This window comes from Drosophila subpulchrella, unplaced genomic scaffold (genome assembly GCF_014743375.2).
Source record: "Drosophila subpulchrella strain 33 F10 #4 breed RU33 unplaced genomic scaffold, RU_Dsub_v1.1 Primary Assembly Seq37, whole genome shotgun sequence".
Classification (NCBI taxonomy): domain Eukaryota; kingdom Metazoa; phylum Arthropoda; class Insecta; order Diptera; family Drosophilidae; genus Drosophila; species Drosophila subpulchrella.
The window spans coordinates 462,472-477,276 of NW_023665590.1; the positions used below are offsets into that span (position 1 = coordinate 462,472).

Consider the following 14,805-nt stretch of genomic DNA (forward strand, 5'->3'; position numbering starts at 1 on the left):
GGACACAAAGATACCAGACAGAAAATGAAGAACTGGCAGCTGAACTCGAGCGAGAGATCCGGCACCGGAGCCGAGATCAGGAGGAGGACCAGAACCAGTTGCGCCGAGTCCAGGAGCAACAATAAAGGAGCCAAACACGCATCGCCCGGATACAACGGGAAACGTGGAAAATGAGCAGGCCCATGAACTGCGCGGTCCGACGACTTTACCTTCGACGCCGTCAACTTGGTATATATATTATATATTATGTATGTATGTATGTTTCCGTGCGAGGCCGGAAAGCTTTTTCTTTTTCAGCAATAATTATTTTTAATAAAAAATAATAATAATAACGTAATAAATAGGTACAATAATTAAATAATAAAGTAATAAGCCCGACTAGCTCATCTGAGACTGGGTTAAAGTAGTGGGTGGAAGCCACACGTAAATGGGCGCCTAAGAGAAAAAAAAGGAGAAGAAGAATAAATAGAAGAATGGCCGTACGAAGATTTCTTTTGCGAAGTCATTCCATGCGTAGCCGCATCGATCACTTCGAGCCTGTTACGTACGCCCTCCCCATACAAAGATTAACAACTGTCTTAAGTTGAGGGTAGGGGCCCTAATGACTAACCACACTCCGATTGATAAGGGCAAAACAGCAAAAACAATTCCACAACTCATGGGTGTCGCGTGGCCAGAACAACGACCACGATCGACCTGCTCGTAACCGTACTCCAGTAAGGTGGCAAAGAGCACCAGCCGGCCGTTGACTCCTTAAATAGGGGAAATGGAGAAACAGTACCCCTAGGTGGGAACACCTAGTGAATTCATCCAATATGGGGGGCTAGCGAAAGTTCTAGTCCGGTATAAAAGACTCCAGCCAAATAGAGAAGAGAGACAGAAATTGTTCTGATCTCTCCCTGACAGTGATCTAGAAGTAAAACTCCCATCAACACAGACCACGACTGGAAGAAGGCTGGTGTCCAGAAGGTTGTCTTGACCGTTTCCCTAGCATCGACTTCACCTAGGAGAAAGTCCTGATTACTGGTCCTGCGATCGACCACATTCTAGAGGAAGTCAACCTGCGAAGTCCAGAAGGACGAAAAAAACTAGTGAGCCAAGTGTATGGCCTAAGGACCCCAAGATGGGTGGCGAAACTTCCAAAGTGGCCGACAGCACCCCCAATGTGATTAACCACGTAGAGATCGATGACCACAGGGATGATATTCAAGATGTCAACAAGACCCGGAAGCTTATAGCTGGACTACTACTGGTTATAGTGATCCGTAAGGTTGTTAGGATCTACAAGCGCTCTGTTCAGAGACGCCGCGACCAACATAATGCCCTGGAGAAAGTGGTGACCCACATCGGAGCCTAAGCAGAGCTGTTGCAGTGAAGTGAAACAGCAAAAAGATAATAAAAAAAATAGAAGGCAAGTAAACTGCATTCAAAGTTAACAACAAGTGAATCGCAAAAAACAATTACAAACAATTTGCGAGTACATGCATTTCTGAATGCAAGTGTAAACAGAACCCCCCAAACACATACGTTGAACAAGAAATTGGAGCTGCATCGACCAGCCCCAGCCCGATCATTGGAACGGACGTGTGCCGCAGTGGAACTCTCATACGATGCATACATACATACATATCTATACAGCGATAGTGTTATTTTTGTTGTGTAACGTAATTTTTGTGTTATGTTTTTGTAAACCGCCATCGAGACTTGCACGTATATATAAACCAATTATAAAATCTCCCGAGGCCCAGGATCCGGAGCGTCGAGATCTCAACGCCCAGGATTAAATGGAGGGTAAGTTTGTCGGAACACGGTTTCTTTCTTATAAATACATATATATATATATCCGTGCACCATGATCACTTGAGAAGCTTTAGCAAAAACTATAGACAATGATCCACAATTTAACGTAAGAATTCTATACTTGTTATCAAAAGCAACCCTACCAATAACAGTGAATGAATTGGAGTACTTATATATTGAGACCTTCCATCTAGATTTTTCACCACTTGCCCACTGTAATAAGACCGAAAAGGCCATTATTATCTCTACCATTCCAATGGTCATTGTCCTCTCCCGTTTAGATAAGAATTTATTTTTGGGCAATGTTAATACTTTCCGAGTTAAGACCAAGAATTAATCTGTTAGAAATCCATGTAATAATATATAATAATATATAATAATTATTTCATGTATATAATAATTTAGATATAATTTTCTTTTAATACTTTTTTACATTTTTCATACATATTAAATTACAAATTAAATGTTAATTTTTCAGCGGCGAGTATCAGCCTTGTAATTGTATGTACAATTGCAAGAGCCCTCTGAGCGACGTTTGTAGTCGTGAATAGTCAGCATTTTGCTGATGTGTGCACCTTCACAGGTGGTAAAGTCGATACTCTCCGCTAATAAAATAATTGTCAATAATTTAGTCCCCATATGAATAAGCCAATATTATGTTACTCAACACCGGCACACGCCGATATAAATATTATATAAAAAATTTATAATGTGAAAAAGAATTCGAAACCATGGTGTGCTTCATTAAGGGAGTGTGCTTACGCGAGAAGTGGAGTAGGTCAAGAACAATGACATAACTTTTGACGGACAACCTTGACAATAGGGGATCGTATTGCGCGGCCTGCAACGATCCATTGGCACACGAATGTGTGAAGGGGAGGGAATATGGCCAAAACACAGCCCGATAGTATTGCCATCAAGCGACAGCTAAGCTTGTGGGGCAGTGTGGACTGACGACTGACAAACTTTATGACTAATATTATTTTCCAGGCACTTTTAATATTTATTCTCGTTATGTTGGAGAGGAGAGAGGCAAGATACCACGACCCGAATACGACGAAGCTTATGCCGGCAAATGGTGCCAGAATATCGGACGCCTTTCTCTCGGCCCAAGTCCCTGTCAGGAATCGGGCACTAATATGCCCAGGTAACAGTAGCTGCAGAAGTTTCTGTTGGCACAGGGGTAAGTGAGCCAACTGTGCCTATGGATACAGCTAATTCCGGTGGAGTCACTGTTTCTGGAAGTCTGGCTGTAAAAAAATCTTCAGTGCTGGCTAAGTCAAACAATTCGGTGCCGACCGTATCTATAGGTACAGAAAGTAACGTTTCTGGCTCTCAGCTTAGGGAGGTTCAGACTGCTGCTGGGAGACGCAAGAAACTGTCAGTTGTTCCACATAGGAAGCAATTATTTGTTTCTAGATTCACCCAGATACCACAACTGAAGATTTTTTGGAATTTATTCGTGAGAACTTCTCATCCGATAATATTGCAGTTGAACAATTTCTTTTTAAATATTTGCTCCGCCTGATGTCTTTAATGTACTACTTTCTGAAAGCTTTTGGCTTAATGATAATTTGGTAATAAAAGAATTTGTTCCCAATAAACCGATAACAAATAACAGGCCTTCCACTGCGCAAAAAAAATAAAAAGGTTATTTCTTGGCTTATTAAAATATTAGAGGACTAATTATGAAACTACCCAAGCTTTATGCTGACTCCTCTGCATTTAGTAAATATATTTTGGTTTTTACGGAAACTTGGCTGAAACCAGAAATATCTGACTCTGAAGTTCTATCAAACAACTTTAATACCTATAGGACCGATCGCTCCTCACGTAGGGGGGCGGTGTGCGGATTGCCGTTACCTCTATCCTAACATCTGAGAGAATTCACTCTGATATCCCTAACGAAATTCAATTTGTTAGTGTGAAAGTTTCCTTGCAATCCTTATCTATTTTTGTTTCATTTTCCCATAATTTAAGAGCACCATCTGTCTGCGATAAAATCTGTTCTATCCCTTTTTTCTAACAGAGACCTTTTTTGGGTGACTTTAATCTCCCTGATATTTCTTGGTCTCCGTCCATCCGTCCATGATTTTGTGGATGGCCTTTTAGAATTATCGTCACAGCAAGTAAGCTTTATACGAAATGCATTAAATAGATATTTAGATCTTGTGTTTGTTTCAGAAGTCACGGTATCTAGAATTGACACTCTACCTGAAGACCAATATTATTCAAGAATGGAAATGAAAATTTGCCTCCCCTGCGTTGATACTCTCTCTCCTTTAGTTTCTCCAACTAAAATGAGATGTTTTCGAAAATGTGACTATAATAAAATCAATGATATGATTGCTCAATATTGTTGGACAGACTTGTTAAGTTCTAACTACCCTTATCCCTTAAAAAGGGCAAATTTTATTTTTGCCCTGTAATTACCGAAAGTTCTCTCTTAAGAGATTTAGTAACAACGCCAACTTATTCTCCCGGTCCAGATGGACTCCCTGGGTTTTGTGCGTCAACCATTTGTAAACCGATTCTAAAACTTTTTAATTTGTCTATTTCATCATCAGTTTTTCCTACTATCTGGGAGGACTCTTTTATCGTTCCACTTCACAAAAAGGGTGCGAAGGCGGATTCCCAGAATTATAGAGGTATTTCTAAATTGTCGGCAATTCCCAAAGCATTTGAACGTATTATCACTTCTCATTTTCAACATTTATGCTTCACGCTAATATCACCGTGTCAGCATGGTTTTGTTAAGCAAAGATCAACCACTACCAACCTTCTTGAATTGTCATCTATTGTAATAAATGGATTTAAGAAAAAAATGCAGGCTGACGTCGACTCTGTCAACCACTCTCTTCTCCTATTCAAATTGAATCAGCTTAGGTTTCCATGTAATGTATTAACTTGGATCTCAAGTTATTTGAATGGTAGGACAAAAGAGGGTTATATTCTAGAACTCTTCTTCAAAATTGATCTACGTGACATCTGGAGTGCCCCAGGGTAGTCATTTGGGCCTTTTACTGTTTACTCGTGTAACACATTCTCGTGTCTAATGTATGCTGATGTTAAGCCTTGTTTATCATATAATGATATAGCGTCGGGTTTCAACTTACAGTCAGATATTGATTGTTTTCAGGGATGGTGAGCTTTCAACCTTTTAAATTTGAACTGCCTTAAATGCAGCGTTATGACTTTATATAGGGGTACTCCTACTTTTGTTAGTTACTCTCTTCAAAATACGCCACTCGACTGTATATATTCAGTTAACGATTTAGGTGTCCTTCTGGACCCAAAACTTAAATTTGACTGCCACATAATGTCCACTATCAACAAAGCCATGAGTGTTCTTGGGTTTATAAAGCATTGATCAAAACAATTTGATGACCCTACAACCATATTATTATTTACCTCCCTTGTCCGTCATATTTTGGAATATTGTTCTTCGGTTTGGAGTCCACAATATCAAGCTGTTTGAACTGGGATCAAAACGTAAGGCTACCTTCCCACCAGAGATGATTGCTATTGCTTAATTTACCTACACTTGTAAATCGTAGAACAATGCTCGGTACTATTTTTATGCAAAATCTCATAAGAGGTGATATTAATTCTGTAGAGCTTGTAAACTGCCTAACATTCAATGTTCCTGTTAGACTAACACGAAAATATTATCCTCTAAATTTGCCACGATCACATTATTGTCTGCGCGAGCCCTTTGGCGATCTATGTAATAATTACAATAACCTTTATCATTTAATTTGCACTTCAACATCTATCCCGGTATTAAAAACTAATATTTTAACTCATTTGCTTTATTCTTATAGAACCATTTAATTTAATTCGTTTTCCATGTACCATGTTTGAAATGCATTGAGATCAGATTGTAAAGCTAAACTTGGCGAGGGATCATTATATTGTAGGTACAACTTAACGTCATCTGCGTACATAAGTACACGAGACTTCGTTAAGACTAGAGGAATTTTTAAAAATGACCCTTTGAGTCCTGCCATTCAAATAACTTAAGATCCACTGTGAGGAGTTTAATATCTCCCCACAAGTCTAAGCAGCAGCAGCAGCAGATGGCCGGCTGCTCACCAGATACGCGGGGAATTCGCGTAGTGACGGCGCGGCGAGGAGAGAGTTTGGTGACCAAGGACGGAGAACGACAGAGTTTGGAGACCAAGGATGGAGAACGAGAGAGTTTGGAAACCAAGGATGGAGAACGAGAGAGTTTGGAGACCAAGGATGGAGATCAAGAGAGTTTGGAGACCAAGGAGCGGATAATGAGAGAATGGAGACTTGGCGGGTAGAGCGAGAGTGCCGTGTGCAAAAGGGGATAACGGAACTCCACCGGACTTTGGACTCTGCCGTGAACTTTGGACCGGGAGAAGAAGTGCCACATCTCGCCAGTGGAGCGGCACACAGGCGTGCCACAAGCATCACGGTTAGAAGCGGTACAACAAGTGGGTCAACCAGGAGGTACGGACTTCGGACCCGGAGTGGACCGCCGTGGGAAGCACATAAGGAGCAAGATCGCCACGTCGAGAAGTTCGGGATTGGGACATCAGGAATCTCCGAATTGAGACACAAGTGGCTGAGTTCCAGAAGGCATCACACGGCTAAGTCAAGGCGTTTGTTTTCCAACTTTGTCATGACCACACCCTGGCGAGTCGTCCGGCGGGTCTGTCAGAGTCAAGCGAAAGAGGCCTACGACGAAGGACCGTTAGCTCGGGAGGAAAGTTGTCTGAGACCCAGCGTACCTTGCCCGACCAAGCAGGACCTGGCGTGACGGACGAGCGGTGGATCGATTTGCGGTTTCAAGAGGCGTTCGCCTGGAGAGCCTTGCGATTACCGGCGAAGTTCCCGAACAGCAACCGCCCAACTCCCCGAGTGCCAGAACGCCAAGCTACTGGTCAGGAGACAGCGCAGAGGACATCGGCAGCGACGCTAGCAGACATCTCAAGCAGCCACGTTACCATCGCCGCGCGGAGCTCATTGGGGAGCGCAGGAGCGTCGCGGACGTCTAGCATTATGGTGAAGACGGGTAGAACGTTCGTCTGCGCTAGGCGTAAAGCAAAGTGAACTGCTAGGCAGATACCTGGCGGTAGCCTTAACTGTCAGCGCGATCTGAGCAAGAACCTAGCGGGACCGTCCGGGACAGAGCAAGTGACAGGTATTGCCTCGAAAGGCGTTGGCCTGGAGAGCAAAGCTTGTTCACCCTGGTCTGCGAACGGTGACGCTTCCATAAGCCCACAAGGCCGCGACAAGCGACCCCGAAGCAGCGCGTCGGCAAGCGAGCAGAGGCGGCCACTACGAGCGTCCTGAGACACAGGAGCCAGCGGACGTTGGGTCAACGCGTCGACAAGCCAGGAAGAGGAGCACCAGCCGCCGGCGGAACCAGAGCAAGGAGATACCGAAGCCAGTCCAGCCACACACCCGCTGTACTTATACCACGACGGTGCGGCGTTTCCACCTGCTCGTTGCGATATTTCCACCTTTGGCCGATATTTCCATTTTCGTGTACCCATCGATCGCACTTTCATCTAGTGCCAGTCGATCGCCTATCGAGGGGCCCCCTTCCCTGGCTCATGGTGATTTTGCAACTTTCTAGGTAAGTTTTCGCATATCCTCACTCCTTTCTATTTTTTCCTTTCTCTCTCCTCTCGCCTCTCTCTCTCGCCCTTCAATCGTCCTCAGCCGACTGAGCCTGGCTCCACGCTGGCAACACTCGAGAGCGGGTGCGGAGAGGACTTCGCATTTGCTTCGCTGCAGGTGAGTATTTTGGTATCGTTTGGCTGCTTTCTGTATTAACCCAATGTCAGTTTCAGAATGCCGGAGTTGCAATGTATGCCCCTTTCTTCTGGCCCCTGTTTCAGCCGCGTTTCCCGTCCTATGCCGGTTTTTAAGCTCCGTTTTGTTTCTTTTAATTAAACTTTATTCGGCCGCTCCTCGAACACTCTCGTGCCCGCAAGCCTCAACCGGACTCGGAACGCGCGCCCCTCTCTCCATACGCGCACGCTGCGCCTGCCGCCCAGGATGCGAGCCTCCTTCACCGCCGGTGCTTCCGCAATCCCCTCGGGCAATTCATGCTCCGCGATCTCTCGCCATCGCTGGCCCTCCGGCGCCGACACCGTCCGCGACAATTTCGGGCGTGCCACCACCTCGGACACTTCGGGCGCCTTGTGCTGCCGCTTGAGCGGAGGTCGGCCGCCTTCCACGGGCTCGGGCCACACCCAGGGTCCTCGCTCCAGCGGCTCATCTGGCTCCGCGGTTACCGTCGCGCTCCCTGTTGGCATTGGCGTCGATGGCCCTGTCCTTGGCGTCGTCAGTCTGGTGCTCGGTGTCGGTGGGGCCCAATGCTCCGGTCTGCCGCGGGTCCTGGGATCCAGCGGGCTCACCCGGGGACCACTCTCTTCCCAGATTCGGGGCTCCTCCGTCGCCGCCGTCTCCTCCGCGGGTCCCTCCGGTCAGGTCCAGACAACCGTCTGCTGGCGCCACCTTACCCCTTCGGCCACGAACGTTCGGGTGCTGTGGCTCACGTGAGCCGCCGGTATGTCCGTCCGGATGTGTTGTTGCTGCAGCGGATCGGTCTCGTGCTGCCGGCGTCGCTCGCGTTCGTGCTGCTGCTGCGGTGGTGGCTGCTGCTGCGGTGGTGGGTGCTCGCGTTCGAGCTGCTGCTGCGGTGGTGGCTGCTCGCGTTCGAACTGCTGCTGCGGTGGTGGCTGCGGCTGCGGTGGTGGCTGCTCGAACCTCGGTGTGGGTGGTCGTGCTGGAGTCCACTGCGGTGACCCCTCGTACCGCGGTGTGGGTGGGATTTCGGGCAGCCACCGCGGAGGTGAGGACGCCCAGTCTTCTGCCACTTCTGGCGGCGGGATGCAGGGCTCGGGCGCATTCCTCGGCGTGGGTGGGTACCCTGGGTTTTCCCACAGCTGCTGCTCCTCCTCCTCGGCCGCCCGCAGTTGGGCCTGCCACTCCGGCGACTCCTCCATCTCCTTCATCCGCCGCTCCTCGCTCCGCCTTCGCGCCTCGCTTTTCCGTCGAAATTCCAACGTAGCCGCTGCCACAGACTCGGCATGGCTACTGGGAGCCAGCTGGTCCTGGGGCGGCTCTTCGCTGGCCCACTTGACCTCCGCCGCGCCAGTCGGGATGCGGCCGTCGCACTATAGGCTGGCTGACCACTTTTTGTGGCCAAAAATCCATTTTTCGAAAGTCGTTAATATTAAAATCTAATGACGTCAAAGTGTTGGGAAAACTTCAAACTTCAATGTCACGTAACAGAAATTTTAACAGAGTCACGATCTGTTAAAGTATCGGCTGTTAAAACAGCTGTTCGGTGTCACGGGCGCACGAAATCTACTTTGTGAAAAAAAGAGTCGGCTTAAAATTATAAAAATTAGGCACCAAACAAAGTTTTTACCAAACAAGTTATAATGGCATCGAAAGATAGCGGTTTGTACTTTATGTTTGTGGTCGTCACAAGTTGGATTTGTTTGTGCTGTCCCTGTAATTGAGTGTTTTTTATAGTCGCTTTACGTGTACAAATTTACAATAAAAACTAACTTTAAATAGAGATATAAAGTGAGTTTAACCTAGTTTCACCTTAATATTTACACTGTGTTGTCGGTAGTTCAGTTCTTGTTCATATGAATGCTATCCTAAAGTGCACTTTTGCGCACTTTCGTCGCAATTTACCTTTTTAGGTCACAACCTCAGATTGGCCAATACAAAATTGTTTGGGATTTGGAGTTCTGGAGAGACAAAGCAGGCAATATTTGACAGATTTAGACCTTCGATATCTGGTTCAGATGCTTATGAGGATGTTTTAAAAAAACAAAGCGAAGCTTTTTGTCATAGATTGTCCCGTAAATGGACATCTTGCAAAATAAATTTGAGTCATTTCAAAAGAAAGTACTTAACTTGGCTTACATCCCACATTGAGGCTTTCATAAATGGCAGGCCAAAATTGCCTTATTTGTTGCCGGGAGCAAGGGCTCAGAGAAGAGCAGCTTCAAATTTTATCAAACCCACGGCTGGGAATATTAAATTATTAATAAATTCACCTAGTATGGCTGCGCGTAAGGGCGGTAACATGTAAAAAATGGCCGGTGCCACACCTTTTTTCTAAATATATGTTCATTATATCAATATAAATCAAAATCAAAAATATACACCTTTATATTAAGTTTTGTTTTTAGGGTAAGTATTTTCTTATCTATTTTTATATTATTTTTTATGATATAACAAGAAATTTCTCCAAAAAGGGGCGTCGCCACGCCTTTTTTCTGTTAATTTGCTAATTATAAGCCCAAATATAAGAACCGAACTCAAATATTTGGTTTTGCTTGAAGTTATTAATTTTGGCCACAAAAAGTGTTCAGCCAGCCTATAGTGCGTCGGCCCGGTTGACCGCTTTGCGAAGCCGCCATCGGCGGTGCTCCACCCGCGGGTCTTCTACCAACTCGACGTCGGTGTCGGAGCTGATGACCGGCTCGTGGACGCCCCGCCCGGAGATCCGCCGCGAGGTTCGGGTAGGCCGGGCTGTCGACCATCCTTGCCCCGGGCTGGATGCTCCGGACGGCTGGTGGGCAGCCATCACCTTGCGCGCTTCGCTCCTCGTCACACGTGTGCTCGTGATGCTTGTCGATTTTGATTGTTCATCTGAAGCCTGGGCTCCCTTCAACGACACCTCGGTTCCGAGCCTTCCTCTTTGCTCAATCCCGCTATTTCCTTCGGCCTCTCCTTCTTACTACCCAGATCTACGGTACAGCTCTCTGCTCTGTGCCGTCTTCCCCCTTCCTTCGGCAGACTGTTGATGCGTGTTTTTTTCTTTCCTCCGATCAGTCCCAATCGAGACCTTAGACGCTCTGGTTCGCTCCCTTTGTGTTCTTAACGTTCTGCTGATGTCCTTTATGTGTTTCATTGCGCCTTTGTAGATGCCCTGTAGTATCCTTGGAGTCGGTTTGTAGTATCCCTTTCGAATCCTTGGAGGTATCCTTGGAATTTGTTCGTTGTATCCTTTGGGAATCCTTGCAGGTATCCTTGGACTCTTTCCGTAGCACCTTTTGGGAATCCTTGGACGTATCCTTTGACTCCTTTCGTAGTATCCTTTGGGCATCCTTGGAGGTATCCTTGGAATCCTTTCGTAGTACCCTTTGGGCATCGTAGGAGGTATCCTTGCACTCCTTTCGTAGTATTCTTTGGGCATCCTTGGAGGTATCCTTGGACTCCTTTCGTAGTATCCTTTGGGCATCCTTGGGGGTATCCTTGGACTCCTTTCGTAGTATCCTTTGAGCATCCTTGGAGGTATCCTTGGGATCCTTTCGTAGTATCCTTTGGTCATCCTTGGAGGTATCCTTGGACTCCTTTCGTAGTATCCTTTGGGCATCCTTGGAGGTATCCTTGGACTTTTAATGTTGTTTTGCATCGGTTGTGTCTGCTTGCTGTAGCCGCTCGCTTGTGTTTTCCGTTTGTTGCTGTTTCAGCTCGCTTACGTGGATGGTCCGCTCTTTCTTTGTGTTTATGTGTCGTATTTTGCAGATTACTGGTGACGCAAAACCTATGACTTGGTAAGGTCCGTCGTATCTTGGGGCCAATTTTGCTGCGAACCCCTCGGCTGCTTTTGATAAGTGGTGTTCCTTGGCCCACACGACGTCACCCACCTTTGGCGTCCATTGCCTCCTCCTTAGGTTATAATGCCTAGCCTGGTCCTGGGATGCTTTCTCCAGGTTCCGCCTTACAATCTCGAAGATTTCCCTGAGTTTGTTTGCACTCTCTTCCGGGGTCTCTGTCGGTCGTCCGGTCCCTACGGTTTCTCTGTCGTATAGGGCGCTCGGTAGTCTTGGTTCTCTGCCTTGGGTAATGAACGACGGTGTGTAACCTGTGGATTCTGAAACGCTCGTGTTTACTGCCAGCATGATTTCCGGCTATTTTTCGTCCCAGTCTCTTTGGTTCTGCCCTGCGAACTGCGCTATCATTGTTTTCATCGTCCTATTGGCTCTCTCAGTCGGGTTCTCCTGTGGGGTGTATGGAGCTGTCAACTGTTGCTTGGCTCCCATTTCGGCCAGGAAACTCTTGAAAATTTTGCTGGCAAACTGGACTCCGTTGTCCGTTATGACTATTTTGGGGACCCCATACCTCGCGATTATGCGTTCTTTAAAAGCTTTCTATAGGGACTCGGCCGTCGCGCTTCGCAGCGGCACCAACTCAGTCCACTTGGAGAACCGGTCTATCAATACCAGCAGCATTTGGTTGCCGTGCTTCGAACGCGGCAGGGGTCCGACGAAGTCCGCACATACCGTAGCCCATGGTTCCTCTGGCACCTGCGTCAGCATTTTCCCAGCCACTTGCATCTGATTCGGCTTGAATCTCACGCATGTCTCGCATCCTCGCACGTGGGCTCGGGCGTCTCTGTGCATTCCTGGCCAGTAATACCGGGCTGCCAGACGTGCTATTGTCTTTCGGCTTCCTACATGGCCAGCCGCCGGTGAGTCGTGGTTCTCCTTCAGCACCGTTTTCCGTAGAGCCTTCGGAACGCATATCTTCTATGTTGCGACATCTTCGCTGCCCACTCTATGAGGTATATTCCTGTACAGGGTGTTACCCTCCATCACGTAGTCCGGATACTTTTGCGGCTGGGTCCTTATCTTTTCGCGCATTTCCAGAATCCAGCTGCAGACTGCAGAAGCTTCCGCCGCCGACGTCTCCTTGATCCCTCGAAGTGTTTCCGGCAGTGGCTGCCTTGACAAAGCGTCTGCCACCACGTTGAGTTGTCCTTTCCTGTACGCTATTTCGAAGTCGTACTGCTGCAACTCCAGGGCCCATCTGGCGATCCTCCCTGAAGGGCTTTCTATGCTGTTGAGCCACTTCAGCGCCATGTGGTCGGTTACTACTTTAAAGTGGTAACCTTCCAGATACGGCTCGAGCTTTCGGATCGCCCAAACGATTGCCAAGCACTCCTTCTCGGTCGTTGAGTAATTCTTCTCAGCGCCGTTGAGCGTTCGGCTTGAGTAAGAGATTACCTTTTCGCCTCGTTCAGTTTCCTGGGTCAAGTTTGCCCCGATGCCGTAGTCGCTCGCGTCAGTTTGCAAGATGAATTTTTTGTCGAAATCCGGACATGCCAGTACGGGGTCTGCGACGAGTCTTGCGTTCACCTCTTCAAACGCCGTCTGATGTTCCTGTGTCCACACCCACTTATTGCCCTTGCGTAGCAGATCGTTGAGAGGTTTGACTTTTTTTGCGAAGTCAGGTACAAACCGGCGCTACCATGATGCTACGCCCAGGTATCCGTGCCTATTCCTTCGCTAGTCACTCGATGACCAAGATATAACAGCTCTTTCTTGAAAAATTGGCTTTTCTCCGGGTTTAACCTCAGATTTGGCTCCTTTAGCCGTCGGAACACTTCCTTTAGGTTGGCCTTGTGTTCTTCCAGCGAGTGCCCGATCACTATGATGTCGTCCTGGTAAGCAAAAGCGTGCGGCGACATTTCGGGACCGATCACCCGGTCCAGCACCCGTTGAAAGGTCGCAAACGCCTAATGAAGTCCGAATGGCATTACTCTCCATTGAAATAAACCTTTCCCCGGCACTGTAAACGCCGTATACTGCCTGCTGTCTGCTTTCAGTGGGATTTGCCAGTACCCATCCTTTAGGTCCAAGCTGCTGATGTACCGTGCTTCCCTCAGTTGGTCGAGAATTTAATTTATTCGGGGCATCGGGTAGGCATCCTGTATAGGCTTGGCATTGATTTGTCTAAAGTCGACGCACAGTATCCATTTGCCCGTCTTTTTTTTAACCATCACGATGGGAGAGCTGTATGGGCTTGTTGAGTGTTCTATGTATCCCATTTGGAGAGGCTCGTCCACCTTCGCATTGATCTCCCCTTGAACTTTCGGATTCTTGGATCGGATTCTTTCATCGTGATCTGATGCTCTGATATGTTCGATGTTCCCGTCATGGTGTTGAAACTCGATAGCTCTGCCTCCAGGAACTTCGTCGTGTCGTCATCTTCGCTTGCCTATTGCACGACTGCCACCGATAGCTTCTCCTCGAGCCATCCGTTGTGTCGATTCCTGGCCGGTATTATTTCATCGTGTCCCGCACACTTAATCTCAGTTCCAACTTGTGTTAGAAAGTTCCATCCCAACACCAATGAATCTACTACCCCTGGTAGTATCAGCAGGCTCATGCTCAGTCGCTTGTTCCCGAAAGCGATTTCCACCTCAAGCTGTTCATCGATTCCGCCACATCTTCGGTCTGCCAACCTAACTTCCCGTCGTATCTTCGTAACCTTCCCGAGGGCAGCCAGGTTGTCCGCCAGTTCTTTGCTTATAAAGCTTACTGTTGCCCCGGTGTCGTCTGTGGCCTCGTACGTGCCCCCACCAATCGTCACCGCTGCGGACAACTGCCGCTCCTCCTCGATCAGCTTTCCCGTTAGTGTGGGGAGGTAGCATCTTGCGACCCCCGTTCGCCTCTCTGCGGCTGAGATCGCTGGGCATTTCCCGTCTGCTGGCAGTATTCGACGCTCCTGAAGCCTACTATCCCGCACACCCAACAGAACAATAGGCGTTGGTGTCGACATCCCAGCGCCCAGTGTCCATGACCGCCGATTTTTCCGCAGGCCTCTTGGGGGTCTGTGATGTGTGTCGTTTCACGAGGCCTTTGTGCTGTACTTGGCGGCCTCCGCACACAGTGTTTGTTGGCTGCATCTGTTGCTGTTGTGGTGGTGTCCATTGGGCTCCGCGTGGTGCTCCTGTTGCCTGCTGCCGTGTGACTCGGTTAGGAGGCGACCATTGGTCGTTTCCATGTGGTCGGTTACTACTTTAAAGTGGTAACCTTCCAGATACGGCTCGAGCTTTCGGATCGCCCAAACGATTGCCAAGCACTCCTTATCGGTCGTTGAGTAATTCTTCTCAGCGCCGTTGAGCGTTCGGCTTGAGTAAGAGATTACCTTTTCGCCTCGTTCAGTTTCCTGGGTCAAGTTTGCCCCGATGCCGTAGTCGCTCGCGTC

At 47.7% G+C, this 14,805-nt stretch overlaps 1 protein-coding gene across 1 annotated transcript; it reads right to left on the reverse strand.

Annotated features, from left to right (window-relative positions):
• Positions 1–378: 378 nt before the first annotated feature.
• LOC119561791 (early nodulin-75-like) lies at positions 379–8,789 on the reverse strand. The gene is made up of 3 exons (XM_037875270.1): positions 8,340–8,789; positions 7,812–8,261; positions 379–435 (listed from the first exon to the last, which is right to left on the reverse strand). The coding sequence occupies exons 1-3, from the start codon at positions 8,787–8,789 to the stop codon at positions 379–381; spliced, it is 957 nt and encodes a 318-aa protein (XP_037731198.1).
• Between the last annotated feature and the right edge of the window lie 6,016 nt (positions 8,790–14,805).